Here is a 16,072-nt window from a genome sequence, read left to right on the forward strand (position 1 = left end):
GGTCTACAAGGATGCTGGGGAGGGACTCTTCCTTAGGGACTGTAGTGGTAGGACAAGGGGTAATGGGTTCAAACTTAAACAGAGGAAGTTTAGATTAGATATAAGGAAGAAGTTCTTTACAGTGAGGGTGGTGAAGCACTGGAATGGGTTGCCCAGGGAGGTTGTGGATGCTCCATCCCTGGCGGTGTTCAAGGCCAGGTTGGACAGAGCCTTGAGCCACATGGTTTAGGGCAAGGTGTCCCTGCCCATGGCAGGGGGGTTGGAACTAGATGATCTTAAGGTCCTTTCCAACCCTTACGATTCTATGATTCTATGATTCTATGATTCTATTTCATGACTAGGGCTTTGCTATGTAATTGAAACCCAAGTGCTTTTCTGCCCCAAACTGATTTCACTCTGTGAGATGCATAGATGAGCTAGTTTCTAGAGCTGCTTCAGGAACCAGACGTTCCTGACAGAAGCTCTTCTAACAGCAGAGTATTAAATGCTTTCAGAGCAAAATCCTTGTCTGGGGTTTAAAACAAGGTGGAGCAAAAGCACGATGTGGTTTTTTAGTATATATATGCATCAGAAAGAAGTTATAAGCCTTGTAATTTTCTGTGGGCTGAAATTATCCCTTCTTGTCAGGCTGCTGGTGCTGTTCTGCATTCCTCTTGCTTTGTACACAGAAATGAAAACAAACCACTGTGACCAAGAATGGCAATAGCACAAACCAGTGAGACATGAAACGCGAGAGACTGGCTCGAGATGTCTGTGGAAGCACTCCATCCAAATATTTGAGGTGGCTGCTAGCAGGTGTTTTTTCAACATCTAGTTCATGCTCTATTTTTGGTGCAGGGTACATTTTCATCTAGTGTTTTGTTTTGGTATAGGCCGTGTTTGTAATAGCACATCTCTCAGAAGTCTGAATGTGTTTTCAGTTTCTTCTCATGTATTCCAGTTACAATGGGTATATCATCTAGGCCATCTTTTATATTGGGAGGAATCCAAGTTGACCCCTAATTCCAGATGCCTATTCCCTGCACTGCTGAAGGCTGCACTGAGTATGAGTGATGCCTGGGACAGTTTGAAGAGGGCAGGGTTATAAAACAGTGTCAGGTCACTAAGCAGCTAAAGAGTACTCTCTAGCGGTTGACTTTGGGTAGTGGTAAGAATAGTGAAGTGCACTGAATTAACGTAAGGTTACTTGTCTGTAGCCATTAAAAAAAGGAAGAAAAATAGAGTAAGGTGAGGAAAGGAACCTGAACTTTATATCTGAATTATAGAAAAGATGTAATGCACTAGAAGCAAAGTATAAATTGAGAACGGCCCTGAGGAGAAAGACTTGGGGGTGTTTGCAGCCCAGAAACCAACCATGTTGTGGGCAGCATCAAAAGGAGCATGACCAGCAGGTCGAGGGAGGGAATTCTCCCCCTCTACTCTACTCTATACCCTACAGTCAAGTGTCCAGCTCAGAGGACACCTCCACAAGAGGGACGTGGACCTGTTGGAGCAAGTCCAGAGAAAATTCATCCCCTACATCCTGGCAAATTCTAAAACTATTTAGATATATATATATTTGTAAAGAGTATAAACAATGTTTGTGGATGAATTGGGGCAAATAAATAGCATCTAATAGAATGGACAGGGAGATTGAGAAGGGTAACCCCTTAATGCTTGTTTTAATTGGGACACTGAAAGCTAACATATGCTTTTGTGCCACAGCATGGCAGCTAATACATACTGATACTCCAGAAATTCCAGGTTTTAAGCCAGCTGTGTTGTTTACCTAGCAGTAACATCCTGCAATGTCGGGCATCATTGGTATGGCAGTTGTGTATGTAAACTGTGCCAGAGTATTTTGCTTTGCTATTAACTCAGTCAGGCCAGTCAGAAATGACAGTGGAAAATGCCAAGGTAACGGCTGAATTCTGGCAGAAGGGATTACCTCAAATAGGGAAGTGTTTTCTTTTGTAGAGATTGATGCTTAATTCCATCTGTGTTGGAGAGAGATTGTTCATCCAGGCAGAGAGCAAAGAAATGTACAGAGGTGGATTACTTCTTTCTCAGATACCCAGTGATTTCAAATGCCCAACAAGTAGCAGAGGAATTAGGTGGGTAGTCTGTTAAAGATAAGAATAAGCTCTGCATGTTTGTGTGTTTATGATTTATTTTAAGGGTATTTGATGTCTTATTTTTGCATAATTGTCATGATACTTAGCCTTTCCAGAATACTTGCATGAAATAAATAAGCTGTTTCCTAAATTTATGTACATTTGACTGTCTAGCAAGACATCTTGTCATGACAAGGTAGAGTACATGTGATGCTTTTTAGAAGGATTTCTGTATTGTGGAAGGATTACTATACTGCAGTATAGTAAATTATCTTCATTTCAAGCATAATTGTGATTCTTGTCTGAGTTTGTTGGTTGTTTGCCAGGAAATTCACATTAGAGCTTCATGAAGTTGGAGAGTCGCATACCAGTGCCTCTCATGTTATATGAAATAACATTTTTCTGTATGAAAAAGTAGTGGTGTACTATAAGCCTGGAAACAGCATGTTTTCTCTTTCCTAACATGTAACATACCCATGAAAATCAAATCCCATACATGTATGTAGAGCAGACTTGTACAGGAGGCAGGGAGAGAGCAGATACGCAGGTGAGGGAATAAACATGGCATTTTTGTTATCTGGATTTGATAAATATAGTTTGGGAATGATAGAGTGAAGAGTGGTGAGTCAGTTATGCCTGGTCATCCCTAGTGACTGAAAATAACTTGTTATTCCAAGCCTTTTATCCCTGTGCTCCCTCCTTCCACATATTTTTGTATTTTATTTATAGCTCCACCAGCTTTTGCTTTGCAGTCTGTAAAATAACCCTTCAGAGCTGGGGAGGGAGGAAGACAAAAGGGCAGCAGCCCCTGGGCAGTCTTGTGGATGGAGCCACTGTGTTGACCTGTTTCCCGTTGGGATGGCTGGGTCCTCCCTCTCTCCTGCACGCCCTTCCCTTATCTGCTCAGAGATGCCTCTTAAATGAGCAAACTCATTTCCTGCAGTCATTGGTTTGTGCTGACAGCAGTACTCAGGAGCCATGTGCAGTGCTTCAATTGAGCTGTGGCTTTGGTAGCATCTGGGGTGGAGGGCCCATGCCTGGGGAGGTGGAAAGATAGAATAAAACCTTAATGGAGGTTGTAAGCTGTTCTGAAACGCATGAAATCCAGCCCCACAGCCCATGCTTGTATTTATCCCATAAAGCATAGCTGTGCAAACAATGCTGGCAGTAATTATGAGCTAAACCTTCTGTATTTCGCTTCAGCTGAACATGTGCCGAAGTATTTTTGTACAGTTTAATCCATGAACTAAGAAGCAGTTTAACACCGGATATATCTTAACTTATAATATACGTCTTGATCTGCTCTTGGCTTTCCCAGCTTTCCCACAGTACTTCTGTTACCATAACTCAACTACACTGTGTCTCCCTTCTTGTATTAGCTCAGATTTGGTTTGGAGAGGAGGAAGGGAGCTGGCAGCCGTGTCTGCTGAAGAAAAGGGCATCCCTTGCATTCAAATAGAAGAGGGTAGATCTACTTCTGCCACCATAGTAGCATTGGTTCATAGTCCTGCAAAGAGTCACTCAATCTTTAAGAGGCATTTAAGTCGACTAGATTTTATTGGCATGACAAGTTCAGTGTAGTGATGCTAATTAAAAAAAAAAAAACAAAAACAAAAAATAGAAATTTGGGTGAATTATTGTTTGCTTAGCTGCAGTCCTCCTTATATTTTTTTACTTGTGGAGAGCAGAGAGACATGTTAAAGCAACAAACGTGAACCCGACTAGCAGACACCAGCCTGGGGTGGGAGGATCTCGAGCTCTATCACAAGTAGAGTGGAAAAACTGTCCCATAGCTTGTTTATTTGCCATGACTCAACTGGGGATCAGCAGCCTCTCATGGATGGTTTGCCAGGCTGTAGGTATGCTTGCCTGGAAGACATTCCCTGGAAACCAGGGAGTGGTACCTAACAGCTCCCGCTTACCATTTCAGCAGTGTCTTGTCTCACTGAGAGGTGGCTGCCCAGTTCAGCTGTGGTGGATCAGCATTGACTTTTGCATTGGAGAATGGTGGGTTTTGCATCTCAACCCTGTTGCATATCACTTTGAATCCTACCCAAGTGCCATCCTGGCACACTCACTGTAGCTTGCTGGCTCTATTGCCTTCTAGGATATGGCAAATGGCTTTGTAATGCTTAATAAACAGGCTAAATATCAGCTCTCATAGAGGTGCTGTAGTTACAAGAAAGGATGTAGTCTTTGGAGGCATAAAAACGAAAACCCAAGTAGGAATGTTAGTACTAGATGTCTGTGTCTGGACTTAATGAGGCCATTTTGGAATACTCTACCTAGTTCCAGCGCCCACACTTTGAAAAGTATGGTGAAATATTAGAAGAGATTCAGAGAGCTCAGAAGGGATTTGAGCTTTTAAAAACACGCTTCATTTTGACATTTCAGAAGCTTGGTAGGTTGAGTTTGTTCAGGAGCAAGTTCTGAGGCTAGCAGATCAAACAGACACTTACCCATGTGAGCATAGACAGCTCTTTAATTTAGCCAAGTTATATAGTCAGGAAGTAAACGTATAAAAATAATGTACACACACACATATCCCCCTCCCATTAATTAAAGGAATTGCCAATCTTATGTTAAAAGCTTTAAGGCAATGTGGGATGTTTGTCTTACAACATCCCATGGCAAAACTGAAAGCATTCTACCTAAGCTCCTGTGGCCTGTGTTATTCAGGAGATCAGATTAGATGATGATAACATTCCTGTCTGGTCTTAAAATAATTAAAGGAGATGTTTGCAGAGATTTCAAAGTCAAGCAGATCCCCTCCCTAACAACTTCAGTTAGTGGTATTGTTTTACACATTAATGAGACGTGGCATCAGGCTGCAAAACTATGTGATTTAAATGTATTTAACAAAAGAATTAAGTGCATGTAATGACTGCCCATAGCTATGAAGGTGACCTTGTATCTCTTGATCTTTGTACCAGCCGGGCTGGAGGTACCTTGTAGATCCCAGTAGACCTCTACTCCTATATGAGGTACCCAGAGCACATTTCCTGCCTGCTGGGAAGCAGGAAGCAGGCAGGGCTGGCTTTCCCCAGGCTCCCACCCTTAAGGACAAGAGGTGCAGCTTCCTTAACTCCTCTGTGTTGGCAGGTGGAAGGTCTTCCTCTCTCCTTGTATCACAACACTGGTGAAAAGTCAGAGAGCTAGAGAAAGAATTGGTATGCAGGATCGCTCTTCCCTCTTAATCAAGGCCAGCATTATCATTCTGTCTTTTTTTGTTTGCTTATTTGATTGCTACACTTACCCAAAAAAGATTTCCAATAACTACTGAGTTGAAAGTGATTTAGATTAACCCTGGCTGACACTGCTGCTTTAAAGAGGGCTGCCTGAAGTTCTAAATCTTCACAAGGATGATACTTCCCAGGAGGGGCTGTAAATCCTTGAGGCCACTCCCTCCTGATACAGTATTCTCAAAGAAAAGTGACTCAAATCTCAGGAGCCAAGACAGTAATATTTGCCAGTGAGCAGTTTTAGATGGCTTTTGTTTTAATGCCCAAAAATGTATCTTTGTTTCAAAGGTAATGTACAATACTCAGATATGGTGAAACTAACTAGTTTTCTTTTACTTGTTTCCATCTCTGCCTTGATTATGTTGCTGATAAGTTTATTTACAGCAATGCCAAGCCTCCTCCTGTTGGGTTTCCTAAGGAACTGTTTATAACGATGAGGATATTAAAGGGTGGGTCGGGGAGTTACAGCCAGTGTTCTATGGAAGCCTGGAAAGATATGAAGCATCTGGAGCTGTGTGATGAAGGGACAGGTATGCTGCTTTGCAGGAGGACCCAGTTATATTATGGTGGGAGGTGGAATAAATGGGCTTTGCACATTGGTCCCACTTTCCACAGAATAGCTTATTTAAAGGTGGTCGTGAATATTTTGCTGTGAGAGCATCTCAGTCTATCTCTCCCCATTCTGGCTCAACAGCTCGTCACGTGTGCTGTTCTGGGATGTACTGTGGTTAAGAATAGCATCTTCTCTGCTGGATCAATGCGGGGGAAGAGGCTATAATCCTTGTAAGATTTAAAGTAATGTCAATGATAACTAAAGTAGGACAAATTACAGCTGCTGAGCTCCTTGCTAGGGATGAAAATGGGTAATGGCACTGTTAATGCCAAGGAGACTCAGCTGCCTCTTCACCTTCCAGACTGCTGAGAGTCTGAGCAGTTCATTCCATGGATTTGCCTAGGGCCTGTCCTCATTTTTGGCCCACTGATGGCCATTTTGGCTTTAAAAGCTTCTGTTCTGAATCATCATTTTGGCCCATAGTCACTGCTTATATAGATCCCTTTGTTTCTCAGTGAGCTTGCTTAGCATTGTGCAGTCCAGAGTATGAGCAAGAAAGTGTCCTTGTCATTGTCGTGAACCAGAACTGAGGGACAAGCAGTGCTCAAGCACCTGAACCATGCTCATAGCAGAGGGGATAGGTCCATCCAACCAGTCCGCTTATGACTGTGCTGTGGGGCTGAGCATCACTTCTAGCAGTTTTCACCTATTGCAGCTCCCTTGCAATATTCTCTCTGTAAGTGTGTTTAGAAGAAGCCAAAAATAGTTTAATCCTGCCTTTTACATTCAGGCTGGGGCTTTTCCCCCTAGAATTAAAATACTGTGCTGACATGGTACTATTGAACACACACAATTAAAAGTAATTTTCGATTTACCTTGATTTTAAACCTAATAAGAGGCTCTTGGTTGTAAGGTTTTTATAGTAGTTGGAGAGATAACAGGTTTGTCTGAACACACGCAAAGGAGCACAGAGGCACAAGGGCAGCAGGGCAAGCCCCAAAATCCAGATGGAGAAAGAGAACTCCTTGAGGGCTGCCACGGGGGAGCTGCCAGCCTGTGAGTCAATGGGAGGGGCTCCTGTCCATCACCTTACAGACTGAGGGGCCTTGCTGCTTGTGGGACTCGTTACAGGATGCCCAAGAGGAGTGTTTATGGACTGTACAAGATTTATTTATGGGATATTTAGGAAAGGAACCAGAAGTGGGAAAATGAGTGGTTCAGTGCAGTTTGGGAGGAACAAGTTTGGGAAAATAGAGAAATAAGGAGCAAAAGGGGCTGGTCCCATGTAACTGGGGGTGGTCAATAGACTTGCCTTGATGTGCCTTGCACCTGATCAGCCCAGCCTGCCTCATCTCTCATTAAACCCTATTTCTAAGTATTTTCTGGGGTAAGAGAACTCTGTGGGTGTGTGTACGAGGGCTACCAGATGCTGCATCTTCTACCATAGAACAAAAATTCTGATGCAACAGCTGGTGTAGTGAAAGAAAATGTCCTCATCTTTCCTTGTGAATGTTTTTTGAAAGAAGGTGTCTTTCCCTGATGCTGTTATTTTGGTCATGAGCCTGGTAAGTTCTTCCTCTGCCACCTCTGAGTGCAGTGCCCAAAGCAACCAGCTGTGCATTGGAATTGCTTGAAGTAATGTCATGTATCAACAGAACCCAAAATAGAAGTAACTTTGATTGGAGCACAGAAAGAAAAGGAAAAAGTGTTTAAAAAGAAAAGGAACAGTGCTTTTGAAGCATTTTATCATCCCAAAATGGAGACCGCCTCCTGGATTAATCATCATCTACATGTTATGCAGTTTATAGCTGCTTAACAACAATTACACATAAACTTGATATTCACTCCTGAGCACCGTAGCAAGGTTTCCTTTCCTGACGTGCTTTTATAAAGAATAAGACAGAATAGTGTTCATGGGTATGAAGGATATATGAAGGAACTACTGCAGGAAGAAGGTTGTGAGACTGTGAAGCTACTGAAACTGGTGTCTCTCCTGTCCTGAAGAGCTGGGCTGCCTCCCTGACATCTTAGCCTTAATGGCAGTTTCTTAGCTTAATTTCAGATGCAAAACTGTGAGCATTACTCAATTTCTTCTGTCCTTCATTCCTTCCCCAATGGGCTGTGGGTACACGCAGGATAAAGATCCCTTAGCTTTCACTAAAAACATTGCAAAAACTAGTTTGTCCCCCAATGGCTTCTCTGAATTATGAACAAATACACTTGCTTACTTCATTTTTGACCCACTAGAGTAGAATGATGTGTCTTCCTTTAGGGCAATATCTTCTTAAAATGTGCAGAGCAGGTTTTTTTAAGCAGATCTTTAAATTCAGGTGGAAAAAAGATCTTCAAAATCAATGACTGCCCTACATCTTCACTGAGGATCACTTTGCTGGTTGACTCGCACCTTGCTATTGATCTGCTGTTAGGTATCTTCAGACTGCAGAGGCAAGAAGTTTAAGTTCAGAGGGAAATGGAGACAGTAAAGATGCTCTAGGCAAGGATGCAGGTTCAAAACTGCCAGATTAAATTTAGCCTAAGGGAATTTTGTCCCTGCTCACAAATAGTCAACCCTCATCTGCTGTGGTAACTTTTCTTCTTTTCTTGCAGATTTCCTTGTAGCACGTTTGGCAGTGATGTACTGACCCTGTCCATATTGAAAGATGCCATTGATAAATCAGTAGAGACTCATAGAATCATAGAAACATAGAATGGTTTGGGTTGGAAGGGACTTTGAAGATCATCTAGTTCCAAGAACATGCAGAACCTTTTTGTTCAAGTGTGCAGTGTGGATCCCACAGCTTCACTGCACGTTAACACTAGCAGGACATGCTTCTTTCAGCAGCTGTAGAAAACTGATTGAAGCTGGTCTTCTCCACATGCCTGCCTTGCCAGGGAATTAAAGCTTCAGGCTGCCATTTCTGTGGAGTTTTTAAATATGTATGACCCAAACAAGGGGCCTGTTGAGAAAGGCTCTAATCGTCTTGCGTATGAAACCTGGTATTCTGGTCTTCTCTCTTTGTGATGTTTCTGTGCTTTCAGATATGCTAAATCTACCTTTGAAGTTTCATTTCTTCTTGTGTAAAATACACTTTAATAGGTGAACCTTGCAGCTGGGGATTGGGAGATACTGGTTCAAGTTGGACACACTGAGTGGTTCATGTAATCATCCTTTGCCTTGGTTTCTGCATTTGTAATGCAGAAAGGGTATTGTCCACCTTCCTGTGCGTGGCTCTTTGAGCTTTGTTCTGGGCTTCTAAGAGAAGCCACAATGTAGTGTGGGCTTTCTGCAGTCTGGTGTGAAGCCCTGCTGGAAGATATTTGTCTGGGGATGCTACAGATCCATAGGTAAGGAGTAGAGGCTTCCCTATTTCTGATCAGGAATTCACGGGTAGAAATATATCTGCACGGTGAAGAGATCAGACCAGCTGTGTGCGTGCAGGGAGTCCTGCCCAGTCCTCCCAGTGCCACTTGCACAGTCAGAAAATCTGTGTCTTGAGCGAATGTGATGATTTATTGCCTGTGGTCTGCATGCCAGTGGTCCTTATGAGTAATGCCTTGGTTTTTCCAAGAACATTTGCAATGCCAGACTGACTGTTGAGCTGCAAAGACACAAATGACTGCATGGAGGGTCAGAAACTCATGTGGCCAAAACCTCTTTTCATAAAAGACCTTTTTCATACAAGGATCTCAGGAAGGCTGAACCTTTCTGGCCTCCCTCTGGAGATGAAGTGTGTAGGTTTTATATGCCACTAGGATCTGAGGAGTTACAGAGGAAGACAGATGATGAGAGATGGATATCTCTTAGAGGTATGTGTAGTGGCCCTTCTCCTGTCTGGGCCAGGAACTAGGGGATGTCTGTCCTGTAGGATGACTGTAATTCCTTCTGAAGTATTTGGAGTAGGGGGAGGAAAAATACAAACTGTTCTCAAAATGAAAATGCTTTGTGCTAAGGTGCAGCAGGCTGGCTATCGTTTCCTTCTGTAAGGGCTGGGTTTCTAAGACACATTCAGTTCTGGAAGGAGATCTGAAAGCTTTTACCTGTGCAGAATACAGTGATTCTCTGCTTTGATAGAATGTGATCCCGTAGCTAGACAAAAGCTGGAGTGTTGAGTTTGCTCTGATAGACCTCCTAGGAGCCATACATAGCTCTTTAAAAACCCAAGCAAGCTGCCACAAACCTGCCCAAGAGAGATTGCTATAAGACAGCAGAGTTATAAAATACTCTGAAAGGCTGAATAGGGTTTTTCCCCCTCTTGTGATATTTGCAGTTGAACTTTAGATACATCATTTTGAACATGGCCTTTTAAAGTAACTTTCTGTTCTGTCCCTGTCATTTTCAGAGCTGTAAAGGAAAGCCAAAATGCCAAGGAAGGGGAGCAAATGAAAAGAGGGAGCAGGGCAAAAGAGTAGGTGTTGATCATCTTTGCAAAAAGTGACATCATCTATGAGAACAGAAGTCTTCAATCGCTGCAACTGGAGACAGCTTTTAGTCTCCAATTCTATTTTGCTCTGAGCCAGCCAGGCAAATAAAAACAGCAGCATAAATCACTGCTGGCAGAACTTCACAGTTATGCAACATCCAGTGCACCAGGCACCTATTTTTAGATCAGTTTTACACTAGCAGAATTTACTTTATGAAATCTAAAAAGAATGTCTGATCAGAGGCCGGGGGATAAAGAGGGTATTTAGAAAATGCAAAATGTAAAAACACCTCGTACAGAGATGCTCAAAGTGTAAAAATACTTAGTACAAAGGTAGCAAACCCCACTTTGGCATTAGTGATATCCTTTCAAGAGTGTTGGCTTGATCCGGTGTGGTAATGAAGGTTTGCTTTTTAATAAAGAGGGGGTTTTTATCAGTATTCCCTTGAATTTCTAATCAAGAATTGCTGTTTAAATGGTTAATTATACTCACTTAAAACTGGTCTTCTCTACTGTTTATGCTGTACTTTGTCTTTACCAGATCTGGGATGCAGTAAGCAGCAGCTCACCTCCTTACAATACTGGTTGGTGATACTTAAAGGAACCGTGTTAATTGGAGTTCTCTGCAAAGCTGGCTGAGCCACAGAGATATTCCTTATCCTTTATGAGATACCCTAGATTTAATGAGCCCCTGATACTTAGCTGGTATATGTTTTATCGATGTTTTCTCAGTCTTCAGTGGATTTGGATTGTGTATGCTGCTTGCTCCAGATCAAACTGAACCTTTTTCAGTGTTCACAGTAGCGTACACTAAATTGTATTTCATTAGTTAAAAGCAATTTCAGCTTGCAGCACAGGTATGAGTAACTGAAGATCAGTCTCACATACTATGCTCTTTATCCAAGAACACATACGCATCTTCTCTCCTTTAAATTTGATTTTAAGCTCTTACTCACTGTTGTAATTCCATGATAGTTTGTACTGTGTATAATTTTGCTCCCAAAGTTTTTTGCTCAGATTTGGAACAGGTAATGATTGGGAAAAGTTTGACCTTTCAGCCTTCAGAGGTTCTAGCAGATAAAGCCTGCTCTGCATACCTAATGTACCTTTGGGATTTCTGCCACAATTTGGACAGTTTTCAATCATGCCTTGAAGTGAATTAGTGTTCTGACCATTGCATGATCTGTACTGATTATTTTTTTTCCCCTCCAAACCTTTCTCTAGGTGACAATCTCGATGCTATCCATGACATAACTGTGGCATACCCCCAAAACATTCCTCAGACAGAGAAGCACCTTTTGAATGGAAACTTCCCAAAGGAGATTCACTTCCACGTCCAGAGATATCCCATAGAGACAGTCCCCACTTCTAAGGAGGAGCTGCAGCTTTGGTGCCGGAAACGTTGGGAAGAGAAAGAGGAGAGACTCCGACGCTTCTATGAAGGTGGAAAAAAATGCTTCAGTGCAACAGGGCAAAGCATTATTCCACCGTGTAAATCTGAGCTCAGGGTCCTCGTAGTCAAGTGCATCTCGCTCCTGTATTGGACGGTGTTCCCACTGGGTATGCTAGCACTGCTGTACCTCTACAGCTTTGCACAATGGTATTTTGCAGCCATGATCATCGTTTTTGTTGTGCAGCAAAAGATATTTGGTGGGCTGGAACTAATTGAACTCGCTTGTCATCGATATTTTAAAAAGCAACAGAAAATTCATGACATGAAAATAAAAAACAATTAGTTCTGAGGTAGTGAAAGACATAAAAATGGGTGGTTTTGAGATGTCCTGCAAATTTTATGCACAGGGAAGAATTTTTGCATGAGAATTGTCTTTTCCTATTGCCATTGTTAGACATTTGCACTTGATTCTGTGAAGAGAAAGAAAAATGTTAGTTACTGCTACACGTGAAAATGGTAGTTTTTATCTCTGAATGTAATTTCAACACTGCTCTTGCAAGCAGCTAGCAACTGCTTCTGCTGTAATTAGCAAACAAATTGCTGGATTATTGAACAATCATAAGGACATTAATAAATGTGACATGCACTGAACTTTCATGTAGAAACCCAAGCTGTCCAGCTAAGAGAGACAGATGTATGATTTCTGTATGATCACATTGTCATAAAGTAAGCACTGGGTTTGAAAATGATGTTTTGATTCTAGGTGGAAGGAGGAGTGGTGGTTTCTTTTTTCTACTTCAAATAGTCAAACTTCTTATTTTAAAATAATATTTTTGCATAAGCTTTTCCAAACACTACTGAACCTACCACTATTCAACCACACTGGCTTGGTCACTAGAAGGATTTTTAAGCCTTGCAGTCTTGTGTTGTAGTACAGAAAACAGTGCTGGCTTTGCCTCCACTTAAGTCTCAACTTATTATTTCATAGACCTGTGCAGCTAAGTTTTGATTTCTCACTGTTTCATACTGTATTCATCTCCCTGTTAGCTGTGCGAGTCTTGTTCCTACTGTAGTACACAGAGCTGTGGGATAGGAGAGCTGGTTTTTTGTTGGTTTATTAGGGGTTTTTTCTTGTAGAGGCAAAAATAAGCATCTGTCTCTGGGTAGCTAGCAAGTGTTTTTCCAAAAGTTCTCCTTGTAGACATTGTTTGATTGAAAACATTTTATTTATTTTTCAGGCTAGGCAAGATACCTTTTTTTGAAGCATGTATTTTGGTTTTTACATTGATTCCTTAGGCATTTCAAGTGTCCATATAGATGAGTAGGAAAACTGCTTGTTCCATGTGTGTCAGCCAGATCGGTTGAAATGCATCTGATGCAATGGTTGTCTCCTTACAGGTACAAGGGATGGGTTTCAGACTTAGCACAGCACAGGGAAATTGAGCTACACCTTCCTTTGCAGTATGGTTTTTGATTGCCTGATGCCATCATTGCTTTTCCAACCTCCTTCACAATTGCTGGGGGCTTCTTTTGGAGCTCCCACTATAACACTTTCCCCTATTTTCATGACATTCAGAAAATCCAAAGGCTTAAACTCAGACAAGGCACTGTCAAGCATGTTCCTTGTCATATATAGTAAGAGTAATATTCATGCTCACATAGTAAAAGATCTAAACATTGCCAGCCCTTCGGAGGCACTTCAGATTAGATTTGGTTTTCAACCTCAAAATTATTAGACCACATGATCAACTGTATTGCTGCAAAACCTTCCTGACTTACTCAATATTTGTTGTTTATTGCATGAAGGCTTGGTTGAGCTAAACCAAGATGGCCTGGCTCCATCTGTTGGGTGACATTGCCATGAATGTGAATGTGCAGAGACTGATGACTATCTCAAGCATTGGGTCAGCATGGGAGACACATCCGTTTTCTTCTAAATTACAACACTAAACTTGTTGTCTAATGTGTTTGTATCAAGGGCCATTTCTTGAACCAATCACCAGCCTCTATTCAACCGTCCCTTGCAAGGTGACAAGTATTTTTTAATCTATGCTTCTAATAACATTGTTTATTATGGGGGAAGTACTTGAAGCCATCTGGGTTACTCTGGATTTTTTAATCCCTTTTTTCAATAAATAAACCTAGGTTTATATTTAGGGTTATGTTTCTTAATGATTTTTTTCATATTTATATTTGATGACTGACAACTGGTGTTTCATTGTCATGAGTGGAAGGAGGTCGTTTCTGCACTACAAGGACTTTTTAAAACAGAATTCTGTGATATCAAAGGCATGGTTGCAGCTTCAATCTTCGTAGCCTGGTTTTGCTTTGCCTAATACTCTGCTTTGGTGCAGTTCCTTGCACATCCTGATAACTCGCTGCAAGAGAAAACCTAAAAACCTCATCTATGGTTAATGCAGAGGAGACCTAAAAGGCTTCTTCTAGTGTCTTGGGCCAAGCTGTGCTTTCATACCAGGAGTAACCATGGCCAGCCTACTCCAACAGCCTTAACGTAGTCTTCAGGAATGGCTTCGGAGAACAGGTTATCTATGTTGGTGACATAAATACTAGCTACACTTTTCTTAGTCATTCAAAGAACTTTGTGGTACCATCAAATGTATCAGAAAAATCAGTGTGAGTCTTGGTCATGGAGCGGTGAAAGATTAGATGCAATCCATTGTTGGCTCTTACAGGGGGTTTTCTCCCAGCTGGAGCCAAACATATAACGTGGTGAACATCCTGCAAATCTGTAATCCATCCTCCTCTCTCATGTATTTGGATTGAAGAGGAATGATCTTCTTGTCTGCTGCTAATGTCACATCTGCAGTTCCCGACTCCATGATGTGGGGCAGCACATGGTAAGTGAAGAATCCTCCTCTCACAGGCAAGGGTGTTGGCTTTGTGACTGACGTAGTTTTTCAGATTATATGTGCATCGTTTTCCAGCTCAATCAGAAATTCAAGATGGGAGAAGAATGACTAAAAATGAAAAAGCTTTGTGGATATAAAAACTTCGTTGTTTAAAAAGTGGTTAAGGAACTGGGGGGAGATCTTTCCATGAATGTTTTTTTCACTCTGATCAAAATGTAGCTCTTTACTCAGAAGGTTCTTAATATACACATTTTTTCTAGACTGTTTTGTTCTTACACTTTTTCCCTCTTTGAAGTGTACTAAGATGGCACTTAGGGACATGGTTTAGTGGTGGACTTGGCAGTGTTAGGTTTACAGTTAGACTCAATGATCTTAAAGGTCTTTTCCAGCCTAAATGATTCTATGATTCTATGCCAGGTAAATCACTTTGAAATGTTTTCAGTGCTGTTGGGTTAAAGGTGCTAGTACTCCAGGAATCACACACACCCCTCTTCCGTGGAATGCAGTTGGCACTAAGACTCGTCTCACTCATTAGCACGTTTATCATAGCTCACCTTCTCTCATAGTCCCAGCAGCTGCAGTGCTCAGCAGCGACTGCCCTGTCTATGGGACCTACAGGTCTTGCTAGGTCTTGCTTACATCATTTGAGGTCAGTGACATGCTTTAAGGGCACTGCTCTCATTTGCTCAATCCAATGTTTCCCCATCAGCATCAGGGGTTTCTTTCTCTCTGCTCAGAAGGTTGAAATCCTGCCATCTGTGTGTGTCATCAAGCTCATCTGGGTAGCGGCATGTCAGACCAAGACATTTCTCTCTTGGCTTCAAAGCTGAAAGGCCCAAAGCTGATCTGAGAGGTGTTGTCTTGATCATACAAAATATAGTGTCTGATTTTATGCATTGCATCAATCTGTGTTGTTTAAAAAAAGATCTCTGTTTTTATAACTTGATTTTATATGTACACTCAGTGAAAGGAAACACCAGGATACTACAAACCTACAGAAAGCCTTAGTTTTCAGAGTTCACTGATTATATTAGAATGGTTTAACCATGTACCAGTTACTCTACAGCAACAATAAAGACCTGAAGCATCACATGTGTTTAATTTTGCCATTTTCCTTGTGCTGCGTGACATATTCTGTATCGACCCATAAAGAACAAACCTTGTCTTCAATCATATGCTGTCTGTCTTAGGCATATGGGTGTTTGTTCGGGTGCTCAGCCCATGGTTTGTGGCTGTTAGGGCACAACTCCCTTCTCTCGTGGCTGTCTCCCTTCTCTTCGTGGGAGGTTGGAAAGGGGCAGCTGGCTGTACTCTCCCTTCTAGTCTCTTCATGTAAAGGGATGCGGAAACCTGTGAGTGTGCAAGAGATACAGCTCAATTTTAACCTGCTTTGCTGCTTAACCACTATTGTTAATAAGTTAAATAAGTTTCTCTTTTCTGGCTCGAAAGAGAGTGTTGGGTAAGAGAAAGAGTGTTAGCTAAGTCCTCCATTTTGACTGT

General features: G+C 41.8%; 1 protein-coding gene across 8 annotated transcripts in view; it reads left to right on the forward strand.

Annotated features, from left to right (window-relative positions):
• The window catches only part of LCLAT1 (lysocardiolipin acyltransferase 1), a 121,204-nt gene extending 105,540 nt beyond the window's left edge, over nucleotides 1–15,664 (forward strand). For all 8 annotated transcript variants that reach the window (XM_030499058.1, XM_030499059.1, XM_030499063.1 and 5 more), the window contains one exon: nucleotides 11,534–15,664. In XM_030499058.1, coding sequence (XP_030354918.1) covers nucleotides 11,534–12,045 — 512 coding nt within the window. In that variant the 3' untranslated portion in view covers nucleotides 12,046–15,664. The remainder of the gene's footprint in view (nucleotides 1–11,533) is intronic.
• Nucleotides 15,665–16,072: the final 408 nt, after the last annotated feature.

This window comes from Strigops habroptila, chromosome 10 (genome assembly GCF_004027225.2).
Source record: "Strigops habroptila isolate Jane chromosome 10, bStrHab1.2.pri, whole genome shotgun sequence".
In the NCBI taxonomy this organism is placed as follows: Eukaryota; Metazoa; Chordata; class Aves; order Psittaciformes; family Psittacidae; genus Strigops; species Strigops habroptila.